The 18,991-nt window shown below is 40.6% G+C and overlaps 1 protein-coding gene across 6 annotated transcripts in view; it reads right to left on the reverse strand.

Annotated features, from left to right (window-relative positions):
* TSC1 (TSC complex subunit 1) overlaps positions 1-18,991 on the reverse strand; it is a 54,460-nt gene that overhangs the window by 15,684 nt on the left and 19,785 nt on the right. For 4 of the 6 annotated variants that reach the window (XM_017517593.2, XM_017517591.2, XM_017517594.2 and 1 more), the window contains 10 exons: positions 17,801-17,986; positions 16,582-16,685; positions 15,264-15,416; positions 13,128-13,272; positions 11,457-11,611; positions 11,002-11,075; positions 2,145-2,320; positions 1,341-1,456; positions 890-1,001; positions 473-591 (listed from right to left, as the gene is read on the reverse strand). In XM_017517593.2, the coding sequence (XP_017373082.1) occupies positions 473-591; positions 890-1,001; positions 1,341-1,456; positions 2,145-2,320; positions 11,002-11,075; positions 11,457-11,611; positions 13,128-13,272; positions 15,264-15,416; positions 16,582-16,685; positions 17,801-17,906 (1,260 nt within the window). In that variant the 5' untranslated portion in view covers positions 17,907-17,986. Of the gene's footprint in view, positions 1-472; positions 592-889; positions 1,002-1,340; positions 1,457-2,144; positions 2,321-11,001; positions 11,076-11,456; positions 11,612-13,127; positions 13,273-15,263; positions 15,417-16,581; positions 16,686-17,800; positions 18,047-18,991 lie in introns of all 6 variants that reach the window. The other 2 variants (XM_017517595.2, XM_017517592.2) reach the window with 1 other exon arrangement.

Raw genomic sequence — 18,991 nt, forward strand, 5'->3', positions numbered from 1 at the left:
CAAAATAAAAAAAACCCCAAAAAAAAAAAAAAAAAAACCACACTCACACACACAAAACTTAGCCAGGCATCATGGCACACGCCTGTAGTCCCAGCTACTTGGGAGGTTGATGCAGGAGGATTGCATGGGTCTGGGAGGTTGAGGCTGCAGTGGGCCATGATGGCACCACTGCATTCCACCCTGGGTGACACAGCAAGACCCTGTCTCAAAAAATAATAATAATAATTCAAGAAAGTAGATTTGACCCACTGGATTCCCTATAAGAGTTCTTCCAAAGTAAAGTTTTGAACCTCTCAGGGGTCAGCAGATCACACCTTGAGAGCAGCTTCCTAGTATATTTTCAATTATTCTGATTCAAACCCATTGCATTTTAGGTGAGAATTGTATCTGGCATAGTTAGGCTTCTCTAAGTGAGGCTTGCAAACGAGTTACTGTGCCTGGGCAGAGGGCTAGTAGATGAGCTGGATCGCACCTTCCTGGGGGGCGTGGCTGCGGCCTGGGGGAGTGAAATGTGCACGTAGTCGTCTGAATGACAGAGCGGGGCTGGAGGAGGAGAGGTTGCTGGGGTTCCTAGAGGAGTTCCTTTTCCACCTGGTCAGAGACAAAGGCAGAACATATATGAACGCTGAGCCCAACTATTAGAACAACGGCCAATTTTTTTTAGCCTATTACTATGAATAAAGCTGCTAGAGTTAACTTTCTGGGGATCGAGAGCAGTCTCTCTTTGTTTTTCGGTTCACTTTACACATGCTGAAAGCCCCAGGGATTTGCAGTAGGTGTTAAAAATAAGTTTACAACTGCAAGTGGCCCCTTAGATCTAAAGGAGAGCTCCTCCTGCTATTAAAGGCAGCCAAAACCAACGAATCTAATCAACCTAAGACATACATACCAGTTGTACCAAAGACTTTACTGTAAGGGTGTGACAGATCAGGTGGGACATTTCCAGGAGAAGTTGGAGGAGTGGTCATACCACAAACCATAGATGGGCTCCAAAGAGTAGCCTGGGAAGTTAATAAAGTGCATCAGCAGTGGCAAAGGAATGCTAAGTCATCCACAAGGTTTCTATCCATGGCCAGTGTTCAGTTTAAATTTAGCTTTTTCAACTAGAAAAAGGCATCTTATTAAAAGTTTATCAAGAAACAAGTTGCAGTTTGTGAATCAAGACTTCAAGATGAACCTAAGAGGCAACGGTAACTTTCTTTGCTAATACCATGGGTCCTTAAAAGTGACTCCTGAAATGAGCAGTATGAAATTTTCCCAACCACATACTAAATCTGACCCAGAGGGTCAGCTTCACCAGAAAGCAGAGGACAGAGCAGGCACACTAGTTGACACCATACTTGTGGCGGTTCAGTTATCAACCGTGTCGATGGGGAACTCAGAGTCTGAGGTAGCTGCCCTGGCGTATTTAACAATGTCAGCCGAGAAGTGGAGTAAGGGGTAGAAGTAGCACTCCCTAAAACGAAAGTGAAGAACACAGGCGGTTAGTGTGTGGTTTTAGATTATGCTGATTAAAAAAAAAAAAAAAAAAGACGGTCCTCTAGACCATTTGATAATATTCAATTCTCTGAATCTAAAAAATGTGAGGGACTTATTGACATCCTTGAGGACAAAGTAACAGTTCAGAGTTTCTTGAAATGCTCCTTTAAAATAAAGTTCAATAAGGTTTGATGTCTAGTTAAGCCTCAGGATAACCATAACATGGATGACAACTTCAGTGGGTGTGACCCGCAAATAAAGACTACATTTTTATATGAATCCAATTCTACACTGTTCAGACTCATTCAGATTGCGTCGGTGCCACGGCCAAAAGAGCCCCACTCTAAGTGTCTGAAATTTAAAAAGATTCCCTTAAGAGGGGAGTATGGAAATCAAATACTTGAACCCATTTTCTTTGTTAAGTGTTGGAGACACGTTACCAACTCTGTTGGCATACAATCAGGCAGGAGACCAAGGACATCTAAATTAAACTTGAAGGAGAAATTAATCAGAAGAAAATGGAGGCAAATGCAAATTTAAACTATTTTGGGAAAAATTCCTAGGAACTGAACTAAGTCTTACTCAAGAAAAGAAAGTCAACAAAGACAAATGTTTTCCAGAGACAAAGCTGCAAAACAGAGAAGTACCAAAGATGCTTTTTTTACCGTAGCTATTCTGTGTGTCAACATAAGGGCTGGCGGTGACTTCAGCTGAACGATGAGGAAAACGGGCTGAGATTTGGTGAGACACAGAATAGCCATCTTCATACGAGGCTTCTGTGGGATCCAGAGAGATTTTGGCACACTCGATTACAACATCATGAGTTTCTAATCTCTTCCACCTGTAAAAGGCAATGAATGTCAAGAAATGCAAACTGTAATTAAATACTTCAGAGTTCAGAGTGTCAACTCAGTGCCAGCCACGGAACTCTGATAGCAAAGAACAAGCAGGATCATGCCAGCCCAAGTCTGAAACAATTCTAGTACATAAAGAAATAGCCATTTATTTTACAATCCTATACCTTCCCCGTTTAAAATGGTTATATCAAGTTAACAATCTAATCTGAAACCAAAATTTCCTCAACAAAAGACTAGGCATAGCCTCAAAATGGAACAGCAGAACATAAGCGATGCAGTAGAGCAGCCAGCAGGGAAAAATGTCCTTTGGAACAGAGGTCATCAAAAAATAAGGTTTTCCTATCAAGGCCTCAGGTGTCAAATCCATCCCTAGATCAGAAAGAGTATAAAAGACAAACCAGAGAAAGCCCACAAGGATTTTTTTCTTTTTTTAGAGATGAGGTCTCACTCATCACCCAGGTTGGAGTGCAGTGGCATGATCATGGCTCACTGCTGCCTACAGCTCCTGGGCTCAGGGATCCTCCTGCCATAGCCTCCCAAGTAGCTGCGACTACAGGCATATGACACCATGCCTGGCTAATATGCTTACAAAAATGGGTCTCACTTTGTTGCCCATGCTGGTCTCGAACTACTGGCCTCAAATGATCCTCCCACCTTGGCCTCCCAAAGTGCTGGGATTACAGGCATGACCCACTGTGCCCAGCTGAAGCATGATTTTTTTAAACCAACTTTAGTATGGCATAATTTGCTTACAATAAAATTAATTTTGCTAAGTTTTGACAAAAGTTGTAAACATAATAGAACATTTCTATCACCCCAAAATTTCCTTTGTGCCCTTTGTGGTCAGTCTCCTCCCCCACTTCTGGTAACCATCGATCTGCTAAAAGCATGCTTTCTCAGGTAGTATAATAGTTATTCTACAGAATAGACCCCTTTGGTTGAACTTTGGGTTATTTCTTCTTTCCACTGCAAGCTGTGCTGTGCTGAACACTGTTGTATGTGTTGGTGAACATCTGTTTCTATAGAAGTGAGCCACGGTGCCGGTCTCCCATGAGGATTTTTTTTTTTTTTGAGATGGAGTCTCGTTCTGTCGTCCAGGCTAGATAGTGCAGTGGTACAATCTTGGCTCACTGTAACCTCCACCTTCTGGATTCAAGTGATTCTCCTGCCTCAGCCTCCCAAGTAGCTGGGATTACAGGTGCCCGCCTCCATGCCCAGCTAATTTTTTGTATTTTTAGTAGAAGTGGGGTTTCACCATGTTGGCCAAGCTGGTCTCGAACTGCTGACCTCAGGTGATCCACCCACCTCCGCCTTCCAAAGTGCTGGGATTATAGGTGTAAGCCACAGTACCTGGCCGAGGGTATTTTAAAAACTGTCTAAAGATTCCTTTTATGCGATCTGCAGTTTCACTTCTAAGAATTTATCCTACAGAAACAGACACATGTCAAGACATACAACAATGTTCAGCACAGCACATCTTTCAATGAAAAAAAGAAAGGAAATAACTCAAAGTTCAACCAAAGGGATATAGTTTATAGAATAACTATTATTATATCACCATGAAAAAGCATGCTTTTAACAGATCAATGGTTGCCCGAAGTTGGGGAAGAGAATGACCACAAAGGGCACCAAGGAACTTTTGGGGTGACGGAAATGTTCTTCATTATGAATGAGACTTTTGTCAAAACTTAGCAAAATTGGTTAATTTTACTGAAAGCACATTATGCCATACTAAAGTTGATTTTAAAAATCATGCTTAAGGCCAGGTGCGGTGGCTCATACCTGTAATGCCAGCATTTTGGGAGGCCAAGGCAGGCAGATCACTTGAGGCCAGGAGTTCAAGACCAGCCTGGGCAACATAGCGAAACCCCAACTCTAAAACAACAAGAACAAATGAGCCAGGCATGGTGGCCTGCACCTGTAATCCTAGCTACCTGGGTGGCTGAGAGATGAGAATCATTTGAACCTGAGAGGCAGAGGTTGCAGAGAGCCAGGAAGGTGCCATCACACTCCAGCCTGAGCAACAGGGCTAGACTCTGAAAAAAAGGAAAAAAAAAATAATGCTTTCAGCTGGGCACAGTGGCTCACACCTATAATCCCAGCACTATGGGAGGCCAAGGCAGGAGGATCATTTGAGGCCAGGGGTTCAAGACCAGCCTGGGCAAGTGAGACCACACCCCACCTCCACAACAACAAAAAATAGCTGGGTGTGGGCATGTGCTTATGGTCCCAGCTACTCAGGAGGCTGAGGTGGGAGGACAGCTTGATCCTGGGAGGTTGAGGCTGCCATGAGCCATGTTTGTGCCGCTACACTCCAGCCTGGGCAACAGAGCAAGACCTTATCTCAAGAAAAAAAATCATGTTTTCCATGTGCCTGTACTCTCAGCAACCAGGGAGGCTGAAGCAGGAGGATCACTTGAGCCCAAGAGTTCGAGGTCAGCCTGGGAAACATAGCAAGACTCTGTCTCAAAAAAATAATAATGCTTTCAAACATTAAATGACATAAAATGCTTGTAATATAATCTTAAATGAATAAAAGATACAAAACTATTCAGAGACACATCCGCAAATAGATCTGAGTGTAGTAAGTATTCAAATTAAAAGAACTGAGGTTATGAACAATGTTCATTTCTTCTTTCAACTCTTTAGTATTTGCCAAACATCTATAAAGGCCCTAATAATTAACAGAATATTTAAAATATAAACGCCTAGTCAAATATAAACTTTTTTCTTTCAGACAACATAACTTTGCTCTATGTCTTTGTAAGTGGTTGGAAACTCCAACAGAGATTTGCATTTTTTTTCCCCAAGTTTACAGAAAACAGCAAAGCTACACTGAAGGGCATTCCGTAGGTTTACCTTAAGAAAACATATGACCCTACACAACTGTTGTAGAAAGCTCATTATATCTTAGATGCTAAAAACATGGCATTAAATACAGAAAAGGAGGTGTCCAGGGCATGGGGAGAATACAAGGCATCTTCCCTAGGGAGCGAGTCTTTCCGTTTCAGGGCTGCATCTTCATTCACTACCTGGGTTTTCACTGCCTGTGGGATTGTGTTAATGGGGATAGACTCCTCTGTATGCATTCTCAGCATGACTAGAAAGTGATTAAGTGAGAGCAGGCATCCGGACACATATGTACACATAAGAAGATTGATTTTAGAGAAGAAAATGAGAATCATAATAAAAGAGGAATACATTTAAATGTTTTATTTTAATCAAAGTAATTTATGCACTTACAGTATTTCCCTGATTCTTAAAACGGCTTTTCAGATTTTAATATCTAAAACTGGGAACCACAGTCTAATCAAATGCATGTTAGTTTACTTGGCATTTTTTTCTTTCTCAGATGTATATAAAATAGAAGAACACCACATGTCTAATGGTATCTTAGATCCAATGAAATACGGCAGTTTAAAAAGTCAGTATAGTACTAAAGGTTCTTCCCATTCCTCCCCACTGCAACCACTCTGGCAGCTGCTTCCAATTCTGTTAGCTGAATTGTTATCCTACCTCTGTATTTCTAAAGAATACAACCTATGCTTTTAATTTCTTGATTTATAAATTATAGATAGCTTTTATTAACTTACTATTATGGGAAGTAAGGACTGAGATCTCCTCCCTATATCCTTTCCCTTCTCCTCAATGTTCTCAAAAGAAAAATGTAATTGTTGGCCGGGCGCAGTGGCTCACACCTATAATACCAGCACTTTGGGAGACCAAGGCGGGCGGATCACAAGGTCAGACTTTCAAGACCAACCTGGCCAACATGGTGAAACCCTGTCTCTACTAAAAATACCAAAAAAATTAGCTGGGCACGGTGGTGCGTAACTGTAATCCCAGCTACTCAGGAGGAGACATGAGAATCGTTTGAACCAAGGAGGCAGAGGCTGCAGTGAGCCAAGTTCATGCCACTGCACTCCAGCCTGGAGGACAGAGTGAGATTCCGTCTCAAAAAAAAAAGAAAGAAAGAAAGAAAGAAATATGTAACTGTTTTTGTTGTTTTCAAAACTGATTTCCACAATTATTATGACTGCCTAAGTACTACTCTTGGCTGAGCCACAGAGTATACCATAATAATATTTCCTTTCTTGTAAGTCTTAATTCTTCTGTTTCTTTTCCTCACTTTTTTGTGTGTTTACTGCTAATTTTTACTAAACATATCCTAATAGCTCTGAAACAATGCCTAATATAACTTTTACTACTGAAATGCAAAGAATCCACCAGGATTATTCCTCACCTTCCTGAAGAACTCCCTTCTGACACACTCTGTCCCCAGCTAAGTCTGGATTGGCTGCTTTCCACACTGCTGAGCAGCTGTTATCCTAACACTTTCCCTGTACATGATCCTGTAAAAGGATCATGATCAGGCCCCAGGCTCCTGGATTCTGTCTTCCTCCTTCTTGATTTTACTCTCATTTTGGTGGAATGCATGCTCCAGTGTTTAACTGAGGAAGGATATATGGGAAGGAAATTTGAGTCCATACATTCTAAAAGTGTCTCATATTTGATAGACAAGTTGGCTGAGTACAGAATTATAGTGGAAACCTCTTTCTCTCAATTTTGAAGGTATTTCAGAAGCTAACAGCACTCTGGTTTCTGATGCTTATTAATGTGATTTTGTTTTTTTCTTTCTCTGAAAGGTTAATCCCTCATAGTTTAAAGTTGTACAATATTGAGAACTGGTGGCATTCTTTTTTTNCTTGTTGCCCAGGCTGGAGTGTAATGGTGTGATCTCGGCTCACTACAACCTCCACCTCCCAGGTCCAAGTGATTCTCCTGCCTCAGCCTCCCAAGTAGCTGAGATTACAGGCGCCTGCCACCATGCCCAACTAATTTTTTGTATATTTAGTAGAGATGAAGTTTCATCATGTTGGCCAGGCTGGTCTCAAACTCCTGACCTCAACTGATCCGTCCTCCTCAGCCTCCCAAAGTGCTGGGGTTACAGGCGTGAGTCATCGCACCTGGCATTAAAACTTTTTTTTTTTTAATTGGATGTTGGGACTTCCTGCACTGATTATTCTAAATTTCTATTCTGCTCATATTATCCAGCTCTATCCTTTGGTCTGCTTTCTGAGATATTTATGTATATCTCAGAAAGCTGATATCTGAGATATCAACTTTATCTCCCAATTCTTTTACTGAAATGTTTATTTTGGCTATCACTTTTAATTTTGAAGAATTCTTTCTTTAGCTTCAAAATGGTCTTTTTCTGTGGCATCCTGATCCTTACATATGCACAAATGCCTTATCTCTGTGGCTACTGTGGACATTTTCTTCTGCTCTGTCATTATAGTTTTGTTCTAGCTCTTTCCTCCTCTTTATGTTGGTGTCTGTCTTTAGTGTTAAAACCTTCCAAAGTCAAACCTTCCAAACTCTGCCTAGCCAAGGTGAGTGAGGCTCTCTATAAGCTAAATGAAGAAGCTTCCAAGTTAATAGAGTTAGTTGAACATATGCACCCAACTGTACAACCTCCTGGAATCCCACTGTCTGCAGTAAAGGCTTCTTTGTCTTTATTTTTAAACCCAAAAGGAGGAGAACAGGGGAGAGACAATAGCATCATACGTTTTTGAAACTAAAAAGCAGACAGGCAGGTGCTAACTGACACTGCAAATCCATGAAAACAGAATCCTAAGTTGCCGCTGTCTCAAAGTGATTCAACTGACTATACTACAGAATCCTTAAAATCATGAGGAATTTATAGCATCTGGTACTTCTGGAACTGAAATACTGAAAACAGGGTAAAAAACGCTGGAGGAGCAGTCACAGCCCCTGGGTCCTTCCTCAACTCTACACTCCCAAGCAACAGCTCTTTTCTCACCAGAAATCTGGATTATTTTCTAGAGAGAATAAAACAAGGATTGCCTGAATAAGGTATTCCAGAAATAGTTGAGGGCCTGAGTGTCATTCCAAATGAGGGAATTAAGTGAAGCACATATATTCTGAATGCCAAGACCACCAACCCTTCCTCACCATGAGCCTCCTTCCCCCGAGAGGCAATCAGACCCTTAGCTGTCGGGGGATCAGGCCTGGAAATCAGAAGACTGTTTTCTAAAAAATGTGACCAGCTCAAGAAGAAAACAATACCGACACCACTATTTCCAACAGATGCTCAGTTCAACATACGCCAAAGCTCAAAGTCAACAAGTCCCACCGCTGTGAACAAAGCTGTTTTGTCTCCACATATATAAACCGTTTACTAGATCCTTGCAGAAGGCCTCAAAGATTTAAAAAGAATAACACAAAACAGAAAAGAAGGAAGCTTAAAAGAAACAGATTATACAGGGAAAAGAAAACTCCCTATATATGTATACAGTCATATGTCACTTAACAACAGTGATGACATGTTCTGAGAAATGCATCATTAGGCAATTTCATTGCTGTGTGACCATCAGAGTATACTCATACAAACCTAGATGTTATGGGCTCCTCGGCTACAAAACTGTACAGCAAGGTGCTGTACTAAATGCTGTAGGTAACTGTAACACAGTGGTAGGTATTTGTGTGTCTAGATATATCTGAACATAGAAAAGGTACAGTAAAGATGTGGCGGTACAATCTCATGGACCCACTATCATCTATGGAGTCCATCATTGACTGAAATGTCATTACACGGTGCATGGATGAGCTAGATTTCTAGAGGAAAGATAGAGAAAACAGGAAATCAAGAACAAAATGACTTAAGAAAATGTCATAGAACTTAAAGAGCTTCCAGCTTAAACAATGAGAATAGATTCATACCAAGGTACATCACTGGAAATTTCAGAATATTACGACAACGAAGAAAACTCCCTAGCAGCTCCCCTGGAGAAAAACACAGCAAATACAAGCAATCAGAAATTCCAAGAGCAACACTGGAAGCAAGGTGGCAATGGAATATTGCCTTCAAATTACTGAATGAAACTGACTCTTAACCTGTAAGTCTACACCCAGCCAAACAACTGCACCCTTCCTCAAACAGCTCCTGGAGGATATCCGATTAAAACTAGAGTAAACCAAGAAAGATGACAAGATACCAGAAATGGGAGATCCTGCACATGAGAGAGGCGAAGGAAAGCCCCAGGAGACTAGGAAGACAGCTGGGTACTTGGCACAGACAAGAACCAGTTCGGATCAGAACAGACCTGGCAAGAGACAGGGATGTCTCAAGGTTTTTGCTGTCACGCACTATCTTTTTAATGAGGAACAGAGCCTGTAGAACTTGTCTGTACTTTGTTTGTCTTGACTACAAACTGATGAAGTTCCTACTCTCCCTTCTCTGCCTGATCGGCAGAGGACATTCATTTTATCCCACAGAAGGATTCTGTCTGACCTGCTCCTGAGAGCTGGAAGCAGGAACAGAGAGCAGCCTCCCTGCCTGCCATATTTTACGCATGTCCAGTACCTTGCCCTTGCTAGAAGCCTTGCCATACGCTCTGATGAGGGTAAGCCTTGTGTTTCCCAGACTCACTCATGACCTCGTGCACTGACTTCCTAGACGGGGCTGTGAAACCTCAGGGACGGTGAAACCACACCAAAACTCAGACGTGCTGCTCCTCCTCTCATCTCCTGGAAACCTTCAACTACTAGTGACAAGACTGCCCTTCTCTTAGCCAGACTTTGCTTCCTAATCAACTAGCTTTTCAAAACAAAGCAATACATACAGTAAAACTATACAGAAAAGCAAGAGAATGATTCATATAAAAGCAACAATGGCAGTTGCCTCTGAGGTGGTTAAGGAGAAAGAGGAGTTCCATGGGGAGCCTCCAAGGTACTCGTAATGTTCTATTTTTTTAAGCTAGGTGCCAACTACATGTGTTTTTGTGTTATTATTAAACTTCACATACACATTTTCTATACTTCTCTACATATATCTCACCATAAACTGCTTTAAGCTGGCTGAGGCTCTGTGTGGTGGAGGCAGTGTCTGTGGAGAGGTGAGATTTGCTGTCGGGTATCAGGCAGTGAGCCAGCTTTTTCAGCAGGAGATCCCCAAGTGTCAATATCCATGGGTCAGTTTCCCCAAAAAGGGCTGGGTCCCCTAACTGGGGAGCATAAGCCTGGCTACCAGCCAGAGACAAGCAGAGGAAAGGAGGTGGGCCTCCCACAGCTCAGTCTGTAAATTTCCTCTAACTCCCTTGCTCAGTCTCATCCTCAGTTCCACTCTCCACTGTGCCTGGAATCCTCCAATCAAAAGACTCAAAGGTTCAGTTTTCACAGAGAACATACCTGGGGGCCTCTGTAGGGCCCTGGAGAGGATGGTAGTCACCTGTCTTTGTAGAATGGATAAAGTGTCCAAATACTTAATACAGGATTCCCTGAAGCCCTCTCTCCATTCCACAAAGCCAAATTTAATACTAAATTATTTTTCTGCAATCCCTTGTTTTTAGCCATATGCTTCGCCTCCTTCATCACCCAATCACTGGCACTACTATAAGCCTTTCTAGGGGACGGGCATTTGTGCTGCAACTTTCTCCATGCTGCTAAAGGAGTTATTAGTCCTCCAACTGTGAAGAGTATGTTTTAAACTCATACGAATTTTAGCTGTCCAAGTGCTTCCAAGTGGACTGATTCTGTAAGTAGGACATCTATATTCCCAAATATACCTCAGCAGGGACACCTCCTAGATCATATTTTCAATCTCTCAAAAGATTCTTTAAAATTTGGACACTAGTTTCTATACCTTCGAGGGTCCAGTTCATGGTCCTTGGATCCAGTCACTAATTCCGGATGAATTCGCACATGCTCCATCATTGGCTAGAAGAGTTGGGTCGACAAATTATAAAGGGCTGAATGTTTGTGGAACACCCAAACAATGGAATATTAGTTGACAATAAAAAGGAATGAAGTACTGATACATGTTACAACACAGATGAACCTTGAAAACATTATACTGAGTGAAAAAAGTCAGTGACAAAAGACCACATTTTCTATGATCCCACTTATATGAAATGTCCAGAAGAGGTAAATCTATAAAGACAGAGAACAGATTAGTGGCTGCCTGGGGATTGCAGTAGGGAGTAGGAAAATAGAATTTCTTTTCAAAATTTCCCTGTCTGCCATTAAATACAAAAGGCATAAATGCAGCCTGTCTAAACAGCATGCTAAGTAGTAAACAAACAAGCAGTTTTAATTTACCTTGACCACTTCTTCAAAAGTCTCCAAGTTTTCTTTCATACTGTAATGAGAACGCAGAAAGGAGACGAAGTTGCAAGGGTACATTCCATAAAGGCGATGAAAGAGCGCGTACACACTGGCGTGGAGATGGACAAGATAGACTTCTGCCACGTGGCCTAGAAAAGAAACCCGTTGAGAAGAGCCTCTTTGTTGGACGCAGATTGAGGTGTGCAAAACAGACATAAACAAGTGGCTGCCAGCATGACTTTTTATCTATGTATCTCCCACCTCACTCCAAACACAGGAAGAGTGGTTTTCTACAATGCAAACAAATCTGAACACACCAGACACTCTTTTAAAATCCATTAGCGGCTCCCTATAACCCTTGGATAAACTCCAGTCTACTGAGTGTGATCCATGAAGGCTCTCCCTGATCTAACTTCTGCCCTCTTCTCCAGCCACTGCCCAAAAAGGATCCCAAACATTCTCACAATATTGAACTACCTTTATGATACAAGCTCTCTGTAAAATTCATACTTTTCCATTGCTGAAATCAGTATGAGCTTCTTTTTTTTTTTTTTTTTTTTAATAGAGATGGGGTTTCACCATGTTGTTCAGGCTGGTCTTGAACTCCTGACCTTGTGATCTGCCCGCCTTGGACTCCCAAAGTGCTGGGATTACAGGCTTGAGCCACTGCGCCCAGTGAGCTTATTGATAAAAGAACTGTCTTACTCATCTCTCGGTGCTTTGCACTGGACCTGGTGTTTAACAAGCATTCAATATTTATAGAATGAATGTGTGAGAAACTTTTAAATTGGCATGTAGTCTTAGCTATGCAGATTTATAACTACAGAGTGAAAAAAACTATTATCCAGAAATTAGCTTAAAGAGCTAAGAATGAAAGAAACTGAACATCTTAATTTAGCCTTACATGGACCCTGTGGAAGCCCACGGCCACAGTATACATCAGCATACATAAAGGTCCTCCACAATAATGGACAGGCCATTCCTTTCTGCCAAAGATCCTACTCAACAAGCATGCACCATGTGAGCCTATGCTTGTAATTTAATCCTGTATAGGAAGCCACGGTGTTCTGTCTCACAGGTCTGACATACTTCATCCTTTGATAGAAATACCTCACACTGGGATAACCCAAAGATTACAAATTTCACATGCTTACAGCTTCTGATCCCTTTGATAGAACTCTGCTCCCTGCCGACAGGAAAAAAAACCCCACTGTATTTGAAGCTGGAGTGCTAATAAGGACACACTGCATTTCCCTCTGACTCCTACAGATACAACGAGCGCGTTCTCAGAAACTGACACTTGTGTTTTATCACAACAGAGCAGCCAAGGAAGACAGAAACGTCCCACAAGCTTAGTCCTGTACTACTGCAATACAGACAGAGGTTGTTTTTCACTTCATCAACAATCATGAAGTTTTACATCCTACTGCTCAATTTCTCTGACAATCAATCCTTTTAAGCCAACAAAATTAAAAAGTTATCTCAACAATCATGCTTCTCATATGTGCCTGTAGTGGATGCACCGAAGGTATTCCCTCATCTGTCTGGTAAAAACCACTCACTACAGCTATAAAAGTCTACATGTCCTCACAGCATATGAGCGATTCGTCAATAATGAAAGCATTTACCTCACAGGGCCCAATAGGTATATGAGGAGACCTGTACCTGGTTTCTTCAGGCACCATGATGAAAGACGGCCAAAAATGTCAAAGAAATCAAGAAGATGCTGTTTCCCAGACTGTGGAATCATTGGTAGCATGGTTATCAACACCAAGACACCTGTTGTGAGGACAACGACGTTGGTGTCCATCTGCGGGAGAAAAGGTCAAACAGAAAACACCTGTCAGGCGCTGCACCAGGGTCGGCATTGTACAGTACGTGAAGAGGCTCTAAACACTGAGAGAATCACACATCAGCAGTTCACTAGCATACTCATTTCCCTATCCCTAAGGATTACTGAGGGATAGGGAAATGCTCCATCATTCAAACAGACTCAACAGGAAACACTGAGCCCCAGCTCTACTGTAATGAGTCAGTGAGGAAGACCATTTACAATACACCTATGCAAAGGCATCCTGGAGATGAGTTTAAACTTGACTCGGGGACACCCAAGTCCTGAAGCCTTAGGATGCCCTATTTATAACACTTGGATGAAAACAAAAGGAGTTGCTTTTCAACAAAATACAAGAGCACTGCTCTGTTTTCATTCATTCAACCAAATCCTAAGATATTTACTTTTTGTTGTCAATTTAAAAAAAAAAAAACATACTACACAATGACAAGTTACTTGCTTGCTATTTTTTAAAGAACTACAACAGAAGTATAATTGAAGGAGAAATTTGTATAACACTAACAAGTCAACTTAATGGTTCACTTCAAAGCAGTATTTAGAGACCAGTAAATTTAAAAAAAATATGGAAACCTTTGAGCACGCCTATAATTTAAATATTAAGTCAAATAAATAACTTCCAGCTAACTGAAGACACTTAACACCCAGTGGATACTCAATCAACTCTGACTAGCTATAGCGGCTCACCTGACCCACAATTAAATCACAAATGTTTGCCAGGTAGATGAAATTCAGATTAATTAAAAGACTACTACATAGGCTAAGACATCTATTATTCCCATCCATGAGTCTGGGAATAAAGTTTTAAAAATATTTGATTTTTACATCAAGCATCAAGTCTTTCATTATGGAAGATATCTAGCAAGAATAATATATTGGTGAGAGAATTGAGAATATATGAGACTATATAATGATTCTTAGCAAAAAGAACTAGCCGTGATTTCACTTATCCTAACAGTCTAACTGAAGACTTGAGTAATAGTCCATGATTAAATGTTCAAAGCTTACTCTTTTGGAAAACATAAGTGTTTTGCAATCTGAACTAAATGTTGTGTCTCAAAATTAGATCATATTCTCATCAATCCATTTGCTTAAAAACATTGTTATAACTGTTCCTATTTTTTCTTAACATTAAATGCATGTTTTTATAATACCCTACCAATGTGACTCCTTAGGACCCACCTCTAGGGATAATAAAAGAGTTACCCTTCTTGGCAGACACAAAAATCAATTTGCATGGTGCTGTATCAGATGAATCCAATGGTACTGCCATCCTGGAACAAATACTACTGGATATTTTCATGTCTCTGTGAGGTACAGGCAGTTAATATTAACCACATTTTCTTATTTTATAGATAGAAAACAAGTCCAGGAACTAAAACAGATTAAGCAAATAACCCTGAGTATGGCCGCAAGCCACTGTTCAAACTAAAACCATAAAGTTCTATTTGGATTTTGACTCCCTGTGTAGAAAAATGCACTAAATGTAGTGCAAAATAGAATGCAACTTAGAAGAACTTCCATCAACAAAATCTTAATTACAGCTGCAACCAGACCATGCTCCTAAACGGTTAACAGAAACTTTAAGCCATTTTTCTATTAGCTAAAAGATAATTTAGAAACACGGATTCCCAAAAGATAATCCAGCATATTTTAAATGAGGGAAGGCTAAACCATGATGAAATCAAGAGGTTTGGAATAATGTAACATTGAACCCATCTGATCAAACTTTTACCATATTTGCATAGACAAGATATTCAATAGTCATAGCGATATATTTGAGAACTTAACTAAGTACCAACTCTGGACAACATTATATTTCAGAAAAGCCAAATCTCTAGAAGGCTTTAAACTCTAAAAATTAAAATCTAGCTTCCTTGCTTTAAGTTACTTAAAATTTCAGAAACTATACTCATTAAGCCATTTCATTCAAATCCTTACAAACATCCTACCTTGAGACATTTTAGTAAAGAAGGCAAAAGAGGTGCTTGAGAGAGCTTATGCTTCCAAGATGGCTGCAGTCTTATGACATGACCCAGTAACGAGAGGATGGATAAACGAGTGGTGGCTTTGCCCACGTATTCGTTAATCCTGTCCAAGAGGTGCTGAAAATGTAAAAGAACAAGGGAAATCCTCACATGAATACATGAAGTTAGCACAAATAAAGACAGCAATGATGTGCTCCAGTCTCTCAAGTCTTGCCTCTAATGTAAAACAAGGCTCATGCAGATAAAAGATCAAATTCAAGATTTTAAAAACCACGGTAGTAAACGAAACACTGCTGCATTTGGCCTGACAAAAGGCAGTCAGTTTGCATCTCATGAAAAAGGATCCCACAATACACATATGCAAAAAGAGGGAGACTTGTTCACAGTCCCTCAATAACCACTAGCCCCAAAGTGTGACAGGTTGTTGAAGCCATGAGGGGATCCTGCTGGAAGCAGCCACTTATTGCTAGAGCAACACAACCTACATGGTTTGGCCTCAAGTATCACTTAGGTGGTAGAAGTTACAATTCAGGCCAGAGTAAATAAAAAAACAAGATGGGCCAGGTGCAATGGCTCATGCCTGCAATCCCCCCACTTTGGGAGGCTGAGATGGGAGGACAGTTTGAGGCCAGGAGTTCAAAGTTACAGTGAGCTATGATTGTGCCACCATGCTCTAGTCTGGGCAACAGAATGAGACCCCACCTCTTTAGAAAACAAAACAAAACAAGATGTACTGTAAAAGGCATGCAATGACAAGGTCTTCAAATCCTGGGGAGGTTGCTCTCAAATACACACTTAAGGCTTACCAAAGTCTGCAGTAATGATGCTTTACTAGCTACTTATTAAAAACAAAAGGAAAATATGAAGGAGCCCTCCAAGTGCTTGGTGCTGGGAAACAAGACTCATTAATTTGCCACATTAGTCCTTTGCACTTGAAGCTTTTCCATACTGATAAAAGTCTCAAAATCCTATTCAAAGCATAGGTTGAAAAATGGGTATCCATGGGCCAAATCATCGCTATGCAACTATAGTACTGGAAATGTAAGATTTCTTTAAACGAGATCTTTAACAGTCTCTGAACTATGTTTTATTTTACGAACTTTTCAAGAAACGTGGGTCCTACAAATTATTTTTATATATCGTTACAAACTGGGAACAACGTCATCAGTGGCACACAGAAATCAAAAGAATAAGCTCCGGACAAGTTGTACAGTGGCCGTGCACAGAAGCTGTTGTACTCAGAAAGAACATATGAAATTGCCTATGATATTTCAGCCGTTACCTTGTCATGTGGCTCTTGCAAGGTGGTCAGGATGTGCAATACTGGCTGAGAGTTGGTTTCCAGGTAGTAATCCACCAAGGTGTTTACAAGCATAGGACCACGGTCTAAATCAAGAAGGCAATGGATCATACCTATTTCCCTTAACATCCTAAATTTACCTTACATAGCTGCCCGTCACAAAATCTAGAAAATGTTTATATGCTCTTCTAAGTTTTATACAGCATGACATTTCTGCCTCTTAATAATAGGATAATTCCAAGCTTATTTGCCTAAATATGCATAAAACATATGAAGTGCTTTTATTTTTACTGCTTTTTTAATTACGAAAAATAATTCAGGCTATGTAAAAGTACATCAAATAAAAATGAAAGTGCTCCTTACCCCCTGCCTCCAAACCCACTCTTCGCAGATAAACACCCTTAAGTTTAGCGTGTGTCTCTTCAAACCGAACAATCACATGCACACAGCCCTCATGTCCACAGACACAGTTTGTGCACATGTATGTTTTTTCCACTAAACAATGTGTTGTAACTACCTTCCCATGTCAGCATCTACAGCCTATTTCATTTCTTTCTGTCTTCCTAGGGTTCCACTGCATGGCTCTACATAATGAATTTAACCATTTACCTACTGAAGGATACTTGGGTTTTTCCAATGTCTCGCTATATTTCACTCAAAGCTGTAATAAGATACAGATTCTTAAAATATGTGTTTTTAAATTGATGACAGATACTCCAAAAGACTAAACACATCAATTCATATTCATGCTAACAGTGCCCATTTCTATATTCAATATTTAATTCTGCCAACCTGGTAAGCAAAAAAAGGGTACTATTTAAATTTCTATTTCTCATATTAAAACCAGGTTAAGCACTTTTCATAATAAAAGCCAGGTATGTTATGTGATTTACAGTTAAAATGATGTCTGGAATTTGTTTTAAAATATTTGGAGGGTAGGAGAGTCAGGGAGGAAAGAATTTGAAACTGGGTTCATGAGTTAACTGCACGATTCTTACTTCACGTGTGTGCGGATTTAAGTATTTCCATAATTGAAAGTTTAAAACACATACAGAATGAATCCACCAACATATACTCTCTTTGGGTGTTTAAAAAAACTCTTCAGAAGATGAAACCTGAAATGTATCAGCAGGATTCTAGTGGCTTTAAGTCAATCTCTTCTTCTTAGCAGATAAGCTAAAAAGGATATTACTTTGCTAACCAGAATTGAGGTTCTCTTTAAAGACAGCTGTCACGTCGTCCCGCACATTCAGCATGGGGGAGTCCAGCATGGAGAGGAGCTCCCCGACATTCGCTTGTTGGGCCATTCTCTAGCTTGAAGGTGCTGTGCCTGCTCCAGGACGTATCTTACAGGTTCTGAAGGCTCTTCATTGGGGCCACTACCAGACTGAGACAAAGGAAGATGAACGGTGACTAACTGGCCCCATTTTTCCCCACAAAAAAATACCTGCAAGACAAACCAATGCATGTGTTCAATGCAATGCAAAGTCTGCCCACAATTGTCTGATTCAAACGGTGAATCCCTTTGGCTGATAAAAGAAGTATATGAATAATTCTTTGACAAGTTTATGAAGAGGATTTCTATAAAATATAACACCAGAAAGAAACCTTAAAAACTGATACCAGTCACAGCAACTTAATGACAGGATCAAATCTAAGTTTTATTCCTACTTCTGAGTCTACCTTGGGTTTTGGCTAAGACTGTATTTATGTTCCAAATTATTGATCTATAAAACAGACAGTCTTTTTTCAGAAAGGGAATTAAATACATACTATTTCCTTCTTGACAGTCTCATCAATGTCTAAGAGTTAGTACAGCTGGTTAGGTCACAAGTCTGTTAAGTCCAACACTTAGCTGGGGATCATTTCTCTGTTTCAGCATACCCCTTATCTGAGACATCTAACTGCACACCCAAATACCACTGGCTACAGGCAGGTATCCACAGATGGGATCGTCAGGGCAAACTTTCAAAAACTCACCCTTCAAAACCCAAGCTCTCTATGGTAGTAGAGCAGCTGCTTTATCTTGATATACAAAAAGCAGCTCATTCCCCAAGTGTAACTATACACATTTATGATTTATCTCCCACTTGGGCCTCTGAGGCTGTATTTGTAAAAACAAGTAACAACAGTTATCATTTATAAGGCGAGCACCATACACCTTTTACAAACATCACTGTATATACTCCTAACATGACCACCACATCATTGGCACTTTTGTCCCCATTGTACAGGGAGCAGAACGGAGATCAAGCCATTTACTCTGGGTCACAAAGAAAGCAAGAGGCAAAACCAGGGGAGAAAAACTGACATTTGAACCTAGATCTCCCTGACTTCAAAGCCCCAAGCCCTTCAGTGTCGCACTAAGCTAACTTGTGGTTTTGATCATCAC

The sequence above is a fragment of the Cebus imitator genome, unplaced genomic scaffold (assembly GCF_001604975.1).
Source record: "Cebus imitator isolate Cc_AM_T3 unplaced genomic scaffold, Cebus_imitator-1.0 Scaffold638, whole genome shotgun sequence".
NCBI classification, from domain to species: Eukaryota; Metazoa; Chordata; class Mammalia; order Primates; family Cebidae; genus Cebus; species Cebus imitator.